The sequence below is a fragment of the Mandrillus leucophaeus genome, unplaced genomic scaffold (assembly GCF_000951045.1).
Source record: "Mandrillus leucophaeus isolate KB7577 unplaced genomic scaffold, Mleu.le_1.0 Scaffold532, whole genome shotgun sequence".
NCBI lineage: Eukaryota > Metazoa > Chordata > Mammalia > Primates > Cercopithecidae > Mandrillus > Mandrillus leucophaeus.
Genome location: NW_012105720.1, coordinates 1,652,766 through 1,665,173, shown reverse-complemented (window position 1 = coordinate 1,665,173; position 12,408 = coordinate 1,652,766). Strand labels below are relative to the sequence as shown.

Below are 12,408 nucleotides of genomic sequence, written 5' to 3'. Positions count from 1 at the left end.
TAGCCATGTGGTGGAGAACAAAAGAACATTTTCAGGAAAGGAATTCAAGTGGCCTATGGAGCAACCATTTGCTAGAGAGATTAGGATGACTAAAAGGAAGCCAGATGCTATTAGCCAACGCAATGGGAAAAAGGCTCTGAAAGCATTTCAGAAATCTTTGAAGCAGCCCCTCTCATCACAGGCCCAGAGGCCTAGGATGAAAGAATGGTTTTGGGGACTGGGTGTCACTGCCCTGTACCACCTCAGGAGTGCTCCCCACATCCTAGCTGTTCCAGCTCTCACCAGGGCTTAAAGGGCCCCAAATACAGCTCAGGCCACTGCTTCAGAGGACATAGGCCATAAGCCTTTGTAGTTTCCATGTGGTGCTAAGCTTGCAGGCATGCGGAATGCAAGAATGAAGGAGGTCTGGCAGCTTCCACCTGGATTTCAGAGGATGTATGAGAAAGTGTGGGTGCCCATGCAGAAGCTCCCTGCAAAGGCTCTGCTCCTGCAACAGGCTTCTATTAGGGCAGCACTGAAGGGAAATATGGGACTGGAGTCCCCACAAATGGCCCACCTGAGGGCACTGCTCAGGGGAGCTGTGGGAATGAACCCACCCTCCAGACCCTAGAAGGGCAGAGCCACTGGCAGCTTTCACCCTGAGCCTGTAAAAGCCACAGGTACTCAACTTCAACCCTTGAGAGCAGCCACGGGGGCTGCAACCTGCAAAGCCAGAGGGGCAGAGCTGCTCAAGGCTTTGCTAGCCCATCTGGCATACCAGTATGCCCAGGATATGGGACACAGTCAAAGATTGTTTTGGAGCTTTAAACTGTGGGACCCACTGTTCCTTTCTTTTAGCCAATTTCTTCCTTTCGGAATGGGAACGTTTACCCCATGTTTGTACCACATTATATCTTGGAAGTAAATAACTTTCATTTTGTCTTACAGGTTCATAGGTGGAAAGAACTTGCCTTGAGTCTCAGATGAGACTTTGGAATTTAGATTTGGAACTTTTGAATTAATGCTGGAATAAGTTAAGCCTTTAGGGTACTATTGAGAAGGGATGATTATATTTTGCAGTGTGAGAAGAACATGAGATTTGGGGGCCAAGGGTGGAATGACATAGTTTGGATGTCTGTCCCCTCCAAATCTCATGTTGAAATGTGATCTCCATTGTTGAAGGTAGGGCCTGGTGGGAGCTGTTAGGTCATGGGGGCAGATCCCTCATGAATGGCTTGGTGCCCTTCCCATGGTAATGAGTGACTTCTCACTCTGTTAGTTCACACTGGTTGTTTAAAGGGGCCTGGCACCTCCTCCTCTCTCTCCCTCCCTCTCTCACCATGTGACTCACCTACTCCGCCTTTGCCTTCCACCATGATTGTAAGCTTCCTGAGGCCTCAACAGAAGTTGAGTAGTCGCTGGCACTATGTTTTTACAGCCTGCAGAACTATGAACCAAATACATCTCTTTTCTTTATAAATTACCCAGTCTCAAGTATTCCTTTATAGCAATGCAGAATGGACCAACGCAGACACATTATCATCAGACTGTCAAAAGTTAAAGACAAAGATTTTTAAAAGCATCAAGGGAAAAGTAGCTTGTTACATACAAGAGAACCCATATTAGACTATCAATGAAGTTTTCAACAGAAACCTAGTAGGCAAGAAGAAAGTGGAATATATAGTCAAAATCCCGATAGAAAAATAAAACTGTCAGCCAATAATACTATACTCAGCAATGCTATCTTTCAAAAACAAAGGAGCAATAAAGACTTTCTCAGACAAACAAAAGGTGAAGGAGTTTATTGCCACTACCTTACAAGAAAAGCTAAAGAAAGTTCTTCAAGCTGAAGGAAAAACAAAGCATAAAAACCACTAGTAAAGACCTGTCAAATTCAAATCACTCTAATGCTGTAATAGCAGGTTATTGATCAATTATATCTCTCGTATACAGGTTAAAAGACAAAACTAATAAAAACAACTATAGCTACAATAATTTGCTAAGAGATACGCATTATAAACACATGTAATTTGTGACATTAAGAACATAAATAGTGGGAGCAGGGAGAGTGAAAGTGTGGAGTTCGGGCATGCAGTAAAAATTAAATTGTTATCACTTTAAAATAGCCTATTGTGTTTTTTTGCAATCCTCAGAATAACCACACAGCAAAACAAGAACACACTGGAAAACCTAGAAGAAATGGATAAATTCCTAGAAACATGTAACTTACCAAGACTGAATAATGAAGAAACTGAAAATCTGAACAGGCCAATAAAGAGTAAGAAGATTGAATCAGTAATAAAAAGTTTCCTCCTATCAAATAAAAACCCAGTACCAGACGGCATCACTATGAATTTCTACCAAACATTTAATGCAGAATACCAATTCTTTTCAAGCTGTCAAAAAATTGAAGAGGAGGGAATACATCAAATTCATTTTACAAGGTCAGCATTACCCTGAAATTAAAGGCAGACAAAGACACTAAAAGAAAAGAAAATTACAGGTAAATATTCCTGAACACAGATGCAAAAATTATCAATAAAAACATCAGTGGCTGGTACAGTGGTTCACGCCTGTAATCCCAGCACTGTGGGAGGCCGAGGTGGGCAGATCACGAGACCAGGAGTTTGAGACAAGCCTAACCAACATGGGGAAACCCCGTATTTATTGAAAATACAAAAATTAGCCAGGCGTGGTGGCACGTGCCTGTAATCCCAGATCCTCAGGAGGCTGAGGCAGGAGAATTGCTTGAACCTGGGAGGCAGAGGTTGCAGTGAGCCAAGACTGCACCACTGCACTCCAACCTGGGGGACACAGCAAGACTTAGTCTCAAAAACAAACAAAACAAAAAACAAACAAAAAAAAACACTACCAAACCATATTCCACAGTACAGTAAAAGGATCATTCACCACGATGAAGTGAGATTCATCCCTGAGATGCTACAACAGTTCAACATGTGCAAATCAATAAATGTGATCTGCTGTATTAATAGAATGAAGGATAAAAATTATATAATCATCTCAATAGATGCAGAGAAAGCATTTAACAAAATTCAATAGTTTCATAATAAAAACTCTCAACATCAAAGGTATAGAAGGAATGTACCTCAACATAATAAAGGCCATATATGATAAGCCTACAGCTAACATCATGCTCAATGGTGAGAAGTTGAAAGCTTCTGATCAGGACTGAGATAAGGATGACCATTCTTACCACTTCTATTCAAGGTACTGTTTTAAGTCCTAGCCAAAGCAATTAGAAAAGAAAAAGAAATAAAAGAAATCCAAACAGGAAAGGAAGAAGTGAAATTGTCTCTTTTTGTTGAAGACATACAAAATCTTATGTACAGAAAACCCTATAGACTCTACCAAAAAACAATTACAATAAATGAATTCAGTAAAGTTGCAGGATACAAAATCAACATACAAAAAATCAGTAGCATTTCTATCCACTAACAATGAAATCTGAAAAAGAAATTAAGAAAATAATCCCATTTACAAGAGCATCAAAAAAAAAATACTGAGGAATAAGTTTAACAAAGGAGGTGAAAGATCTGTACAATGAAAACTCTAAAAGGCTGATGAAAGAAATTGAGGATGACACAAATACAGTAATGAGTTATGTAATGACAAGGATACATTCTGAGATATGTGATGTTAGGTGATTTTGTCATTGTACAAACATCATAGAGTATATTTACACAAACATAGATGCTATAGCCCACTCCATACCTAGGCTATATCTTCTGGGCAATAAACCAGTATAGCATGTTACTGTACTGAATACTGTAGGCAAATGTAAAACAATGGTAAGTATTTGTATATCTAAACATTTCTACATAACAACACATATCTCAACGAAATATGATAGGCAGCCCAGAAATAAACCTATGCATTTATGGTCAATTGATTTTCAACAGAGGTGCCAAGAATACACAATGGGGAAAGGACAGTCTCTTCAATCAAGTACTAGGAAAACTGGCTATCCATATATAGAAGAATGAAATTGGGCCCTTATTTCACCCCATATACTAGAATCAACTTAGAATGGATTAAAGACAAATGTAAAACGTAAGACCTGAAACTAAAACTACTAGAAGAAAACATAAGGGAAAACCTCTTTGACATTGTTCTCAGCAATGATTTCTTGGATATGACTCCCAAAGCACAGGCAACAAAAGCAAAAATAGACAAATAGGAATGCATCAAACTAAAAGGCTTCTGCGCAGCAATGGAAACAATCAACAGAATGAAGAGACAACTCACAGATTGGGAGAAGATATTTGCAAATCATACATCTGATAAACGACTAATATTCAAAATATACAAGAAACTCAAACTACTCAATAATAAGAAAACAACCTTATTTTTTAAACATGGGCAAAAATCCAAAATAGACATTCCTCAAATGAAGACATACAAATGGCCAACAGATACATTAAAAAAAATACTCAGCATCACAAATCATCAGGGAAATACAAATTAAAACCACGACGAGAAAACCTCACACCTGTTAGAATGGCTATTATAAAAAAGATGAACGCTAACAAGTTGGCAAGGGTACTGAGAAAAGGGAATCCCCTGTACGCAGTTGATGGGAATGTAAATTAGTATAGCCATTTTGGAGAAGAGTATGGAGGCTCCCCAAAACACTAAAAACAGAACTGCCATAGGATCCAGCAATCCCACTTCTGGGTACACATCCTAAGGAATTGAAATCAGTATGTTAAAGGGATATATGCACTCCTGTGTTCACTGTAGCACTATTCACAATAGCCAAGATATAGAAACAACCTAAATGCCCATCAATTGGGAAATAAGCCAGGCATGGAAAAACAAATATGCATGATTTGACTTATATGTAAATCTTAAAAAGTCAAACTCACAGAAGTAGAATGTACAATAGTAGTTAACAAAGGCTGGGTAAAGGTGAGGAGGTAGACAGGGAAAGAAGAGATTGTTCATCAGAGTACAAAGCTCCAGTTTAAGAGGAGGTATAAGTTCTAGCGACCCACTGCAAAGTACATTGACTATAATTAATAATAATGTATTGCATATTTCAAAATTCTTAAAAGAGTAATTTTAAATCTTTTTGCCACAAGGAAATAAGTACGTGAGGTGATGGATATGTTAATTAGCCTGATTCAATAATTCTACAATGTATGCATGCATCATAGCATTACATTTTACCCCATAAATATATACAATTATTTGTCAATTAAAAATAAAATATAAAAAAAGAAAAAAGAATAGACTCTTTAGTTAACAAGCATTTATTAACCATTCCAATTTTAAATATATTCTTGTTATTAGGTAAAGATGAGGCGAATGTGGGATAAATGAGGACCACTGACTTTTTAATTGTTGTTTATTTTAATATGGATTTTTCATAAACCTTTTCTTGTTATGTAGAAACAAGTGATACATAAAACATGGTAAATATTTAAGGTGTGATAATTAGGTACATAATTAAGTATGTCAAATTGTCCCTGTTTGCAGATGACATGACTGTATATTTAGAAAACACCATCGTCTCAGTCCAAAATCTCCTTAAGCTGATAAGCAACTTCAGCAAAGACTCAAGATACAAAATCAATGTGCAAACATCACAAGCATTCTTATATACCAATAGCAGACAAACAGAGAGCCAAAGCATTAATGAACTCCCATTCACAAGAGCTTCAAAGAGAATAAAATACCTAGGAATCAAACTTACAAGGGAGGTGAAGAACCTCTTCAAGGAGAACTACAAACCACTGTTCAGTGAAATAAAAGAGGACACAAACAAATGGAAGAACATACCATCTGTCTCTTATACACATCTAGATGTGTATAAGAGACAGGAGATATACCTAATGTAAATGACGAGTTAATGGGTGCAGCACACCAACATGGCACATGTACACATATGTAACAAACCTGCATGTTGTGCACATGTACCCTAGAACTTAAAGTATAATAAAAAATAAATAAAAATATGTTAAATATTTAAGGTGTGATAATTAGATACATAATACATGCATATAAAATATGTATGCATATATGTATATTTTATATGCATAAAAATGTTAAATGTTAATTCTATTACAGTGAACTAATTATTAAAGTCTGCATGGAGGCAATATATTCATGTCTTTAGAAAATTTTTAAATTCATAATAAATATTCCTATTGTGTTACCAACACACTCAACATTTGAACCAAATTTAATCTTTAACTGCTAAAGGGTTATTTATTCCATGGGTTCTATACCTACTATATTGTGAATAAAGGGTTATTTATTCCATGGGTGCAATACCCACTATACTAATTTGATACCTTTCATGAGAGACACTCAGGAAATATATATGTAATTTTTAAAAAATCACACCAGTAAATTCTAAATTGGCTGCTTAAGCCCACAGATTCTGCAGGCCATTGATAATCCAACTTTTAATTACTTCTTTAGAGGCACTAGGGGAAAAAACAATTTTTTTGAGTATCTCATTCTAAATCATAAAATTTTTAAAGACTTCAAAAACCTCTTTTAATTTACGATAAATATGGGAGAAGAAAATGACCAAATTAATGGCATGAAGCAACATTCTAGCTTTTAAACTTAATATGTCTCTTTTTATTTTAAAATAACCAATCTTTTTTTATTACATGAAAAATTACATTTGTTTTTAATCAAGCGAACAGAATACCGAAGTTTGTATACCTAATTAACACATTTTAAGTATCTGTTTAGGAAAGAAGTGATAGTAGCTCTAGCTCTACCACAGAATGACAACTCTTCATTTTGTAAATGTTTTCTAAGTAATGCTCAAATGAAAATTATTTCTCAGTTCTTTTGCAAGTATCCATCTCATCTGCCAAACTACTGTGACTTAATAAGCAGTGAAGCAAAATTCTTTAACCTACAGAGATCTAGTTCATTTTTGTTACCTTTTTTCAGCAAAATCCAACATTATTAGGTCATCCCTCAGTGAACTGGTCTGTTCCTCAACTATTCTCATCCTTTGCTGAAGTACTGTGAATGTTTCAGAAGCTGTAGCGTTGATGTGGGTTGGAGAAAGGACCGGTCTGGACACTGTAGTTTCCATATGTACCTAAGAATACAGTCACAATCTTAGCATGGTATTGTTCAAAAATAGTTTGAACATTAATAATATTATTGTTAATATTATTGTTCAAAAATAGTCACTGCCATTCCTGTGCCAGGATTAGGCATCACTGTCCTGTTGAACTCAGGAATGGTCATGTGTTCCGCTTTGGTCAATTAAATGTAGGTGGAAGTTATGAGCCAGCTTGTTCTTCACCATCTCTCTCTTTTCCCTCCCCCATGAGATGAGTAACATCCCAGGCAGGACTTTCTCCATGCACTAGGGTCCCAAGGTTACGATGACATCAAACAGACCCACAACCCATTCATGATATACAGTGTGCATGTCATGATATACAATAAATCTATGTTGTTGCAAGCCATTAAGATTGTTGAGTAGTTTATTTCATCATAATTTAGTCTATTCTATTTGCCACTATTAGTCACACACGAGGACCTATGACTTGCTGAGGGAATGGCTTTTATTATTAGCCATTTTCATCGTAACATTATTACCATTCAACCTTCTTGAAAAACATTCTATACTTGAACCTCTGTACAGTTGTCATAAAATAAATGATTTACCAACTATGTATCCTACATTGAAGCAACATTTTAAAAAATAACATGCAACCTTAACTTCAAGCAAAAGCAAAGACCTTTCTACAGCTATTGACATCAAATTTCCACAGGCTCCTTCCCCAAAACCCAATGAAAATAATAGTGAGAATACTCTTTCAAGATATTAGTGACAGAAGCAGAATTAGCTTATATGTGGTCCCAACGTGTAAATGAATCGTGTTCAATGACAAAGTAATTGATGAAAACTTTAAAAACATTTTCCTGACACTCCATCCTGTACAGACATTTCTCTACTAATCATGTTGTAAACCTCAGCCATTTCTAGTGATTGTGTTCGTATGGGAATGTGTTCACAAGGGTCCAACTTGGAATATCAGGAATACACCTTGTTGCCACTTCCTATGTAATCAGGTATCTCCCTGACCCTCACCTTCCTGGAAGTGAAAGGGGGGTCCACCTCATGTTCAAGTTGCTGAAGGTGGTCCCAGGACCCACGGCAAGAACTCATGAAGTGGGAGGACTGGTGGGAGCAAGAATCATGGTGGGGCTGAGCTTGCTATACCTGCTGAGGATGTTTCTTCATCCTGAAATAGCTCTCCAATTCACTTTCTATCTTCTTCCCACAGGTCCCAGAAAATAGCCTTTCTATTTTTTTCTTTTTTGAGGCGGAGTCTTGCTCTGTCACCTAAGCTGGACTGAAATGGAGCAATCTCGGCTCACTGCAACCTCCACCTCCTGAGTTCAAGCAATCCTCCTACCTCCGCCTCCCGGGTAGCTGAGACTACAGGTGTGTGCCACCAGGCCCAGCTAATTTTTTTTTTTTTTTTTTTTTTCTTAGTAGAGATGGGGTTTCACCATGTTGGCCAGGCTGGTCTCAAACTCCTGACCTCAAGTAATCCGCCAGCCTCAGTCTCCCAAAGTGCTGGCATTACAGGCATGAGCCATCACACCCAGCCTGTTTTTCTTTTTACTCTTATTATGGTGTTTCTGACCAGAATTTTTCTTTCATGCCCTACTGTGAAACAACCCATTTTTTGACACAAGCTTTTTGCATTCTTTAGATCTGCTGTTAAGTCAGCTTAACGACATGGGGTGAAAGAAGCTCCCTTCTATTAACTAACTTTCTTTTTTTTTCAGTTCATTCCTGAAGGAAAGACAAAGACATGCAGATATTGATGCAGTCTCTGGACATACAAAGATTCAAAGTAGGGTTCATCTACATTTCTGGGGAAAAAAAAACAGATGTGGAGACTCCTGGTAATGTTACCACATGAGCCAGTATAGTATTCCTCAAGTAGTAAAAGGAAGAGCCTCTGAGTAAGCCCATAGGGCTGAATCAGCTGCCATAAACCAGGGCTGGAATTGGGGGACCCACCAACAGCACTGGATGGGGAAAAAATGGAGGGGTAACAATGGAGAAACACCTCCATTCTATTTTCTGTCACCTGCTGTCCAGCTACTGACCTAGAGATAAATCAGGCCAAAGGTGGGGAGAAAAAGTAGGGAAAGGTTGGCTAATGGGGTGTGTGCAGACACAGCTCCTTTGTCCTCTCTCCAAAAGAAGCAGAAAAGCTCATGACCCCAGCCTTGCCTCAGCGGGCACACTCATGTGAATATTCTGGCCAAAGAGACTTTGGGCAGAAGTTTGCAAAAGGGCTCCTAGGCAGACTTTTGTTTTTCTAAATAAAAAGGAGAGAAAAGATGGCACCTGTCTTTTCCTACCCCCTTACAATTCCCAGAGCGTTCTATCAGTCAGGCATGCAGCACCTCACTCTCAAATACAAACAAAGAGCCAAGGATCACCAGGGTCTGATAAACACAAGGAAAAGACAGAGCACCTCAGACTAACATGACATTTGGGCAAAACCAGTAATCTTCAAACTCTGCTAATGTGAGATTAAAAACTTTTTTTTTTTTGTTTTAGTCACTTTCTTCTACATACGGTAGGCCCAGGCATTAGCTGGTGGAAAAACAAGTAGAAGGAAGAAGTAAAAATGACAAGCAGTGCCAGAGCGGGGGAGGGAGAACGATTTCTGTGGCAATTTATTAGGCCCAGGTAGCCGGTTATAATATAGTCTTGGCCGGGTGCGGTGGCTCACGCCTGTAATCCCAGCACTTTGGGAGGCCGAGGCGGGCGGATCACAAGGTCAGGAGATCGAGACCACGGTGAAACCCCGTCTCTACTAAAAATACAAAAAATGAGCCGAGTGCGGTGGTGGGCGCCTGTAGTCCCAGCTACTCGGGAGGCTGGGGCAGGAGAATGGCGTGAACCCAGGAGGCGGAGCTTGCAGTGAGCCAGGATCGCGCCACTGCACTCCAGCCTGGGCGACGCTAGAGCGAGACTCAGTCTCAAAAAAAAAAAAAAAAAATATATATATATATATATATACACACACACAGAGTCTTGTCTATGTTCATTTATATCAGAAGCCAAGCACATAATACTAATATGCATATTGCAAAAGTCTATCTTTGGAAAAAAAATATATAGGAAATGGAGAAGCTCCTCCACACAGTTTGAATAGGATGCACATTCCCAACTAAAATTTTTTCATGTAATTGTTCAAATGTCTAGTTTTGTTGATATTTCCCTAAGGAACCTATGATCTGTATTAAATGCTTACATTCACTCTCCAGGACATGTGTACATTCAGCCACGAAAAGAAAATGGCAAATCATTTAAGTTGCTTCATTTGTTTTTAAAAAAAAAGGTCCAACATGTCGTGGTAGGAATTTGGTTTGCATCCACACCCAGTGCCACCCGACCCTGCTCTACACTGAAGCTTCTCAGGCTTCCATAGAGAAAATATACTTTCAAAAAGGAGGAACCAACTTGCCCCAGTCTCTGAGGGGCAGGAGGTTTATAGAAAATTCACCCTAAGAAGGGGGAGATTGAAGTGACTGGGACACTGATTGATGGTAGGCAGGGGACAAAGCTTTTGAGTGAAATACATGGTGTTGTCCTTAAAATATCCTCTTAGTCAATCGCTGAGAATCCTGTTCAGGTCATCAAAGTTGCCGATGCAAAAATTAAGCCAATCTAGCCTTTGGGGATTTACTAAAAACAGATCTCATGGCCAGGCACAGTGGCTCATGCCTGTAGTCCCAGCATTTTTGAAAGGCCTATGTGGGAGGATCACTTGAGGCTGGGAGTTCCAGACCAGCCTGGCCCACATGGCAAGACCCTATTCTCTACCAAAAATGTTTAAAAATGAGCTGGGCATGGTGGCCTGTGCCTGTAGCCCTAGCTACTCGGGAGGCTGAGGCACAAGGATCACTTGAGCCCAGGAGGTAGAGGCTGCAGTGAGCTATGATTGTGCCATTGCACCCCAGCCTGGGTGACAAAGCAAGACCCTGTCTCTAAAAAAATAAAAATAAAAACAAGTCTCAGGGTTAGCTGAAAACCTTCCCTCCCAACCACCACCTCCACTTCCCACCATGGGAAAACAAAAACAAAACCAAATAATGCCAAGGTCAGGAGAGTCCTTGGAAGCAAGGGAGGGGGCAGTGATGGCTGAGTAGCAAGAAGACAGTCTTAAAGCCACCAGGCAGAGTCCCCAAGTATCTGGGAGGCTGTTAAAGTATGAGATGAGAACTTTCAATCCAGTAAATTAATCTACCAAGTTGGGGCTTAAAGTTAGAGAAAGATTCTCATTTTCACTGCAGTTGCTCATACCCTTGTTTGTCCTCCCTATCTGGTAGGCCCAAAGCAGGGATAGCAGAAATGCCACCCACACCCATACACACATAAATACACACACACTCTCCATTGGCCACTTGGCAGATCCTCATAAGTCATAGTTCTATGGCTCATAGTCTAAGAAGAACAGTCTTACATGAAAAGAATCTACCTCTACTGGCTGACATTCTAGCAAAGAGAAAACAGCTTTAACATATCTGTGCTTTGTTGTGTTTGAAAAGGAGCAAATACTGATTGCTGCCTTGAACCTAAGTCCTAATGCTTGATAGTAACAGCAATAAAAATACTGAGATATAAACTTTTAATTTTAAAAAAGTTCATTCATAACTAATTTCTATGCACATATCATTATCAAACTAATAGAATTCTGTCTTAATGTTTAGGGAGAAAATTTCCAAAGAGCTTCTAGGCAGGTAACCTTATGGAAAGCACGGCAAGAAAAAGACCCATGTCACAAGTAATATACTAGTAAAAGCCAGATGACTTTGAAAAGAGAACACTTGCTTCTGTGGACACAGGCTCCATTCCTACACCCGGCAATAGGTGCACACTGGCAAAAGCATATACAAGTATATGCCATTGGTTCCAAAATAACAGTCCAGGGAGTCAATGTTGTTTATCACAACCACTGGAAAATAATATGGTAACACTATCTTCATTCACTCACATCTAACAAACATTTCCTGAACATTTACCAAGAGCTAGACACTGTTATAGGCAATGGCGCGGGGCGTGGGCGGGGTAGAGCAGTCGCGACAAAACTCCCTGCCTTCGCGGAGCTTATATTCCAGTGAAGAAGACAGACAGTAAGTAAAATACACAGTCTGTTTATTGGTGATAAGTGCAAAGGAGGAAAATGAAATAGGAAAGAACGTGGGATGGAGGCTTCAGGGCAGGTTTTCATTTTAAGCAGTGTGGTCAAAGAAAGCCTCATAACATTTGAGCAAAGACCTGCTATATAGATATCAGAGGGCAGAAAGGCCCAGAAGACGGAAACAGCAAGTGCAAAGGCCTGAAGTTAGAAAGTCTGATGAGTTCACACACAATAATGACGTGGGTTTGGC

At 39.2% G+C, this 12,408-nt stretch overlaps 1 protein-coding gene across 1 annotated transcript in view; it reads right to left on the bottom strand.

The window, feature by feature from the left end:
• Positions 1-12,408, bottom strand: part of CCDC150 (coiled-coil domain containing 150) — a 92,664-nt gene that overhangs the window by 78,553 nt on the left and 1,703 nt on the right. The window contains exon 2 of the mRNA XM_011997188.1: positions 6,906-7,069. Within this exon, the coding sequence (XP_011852578.1) occupies positions 6,906-7,069 (164 nt within the window). The remainder of the gene's footprint in view (positions 1-6,905; positions 7,070-12,408) is intronic.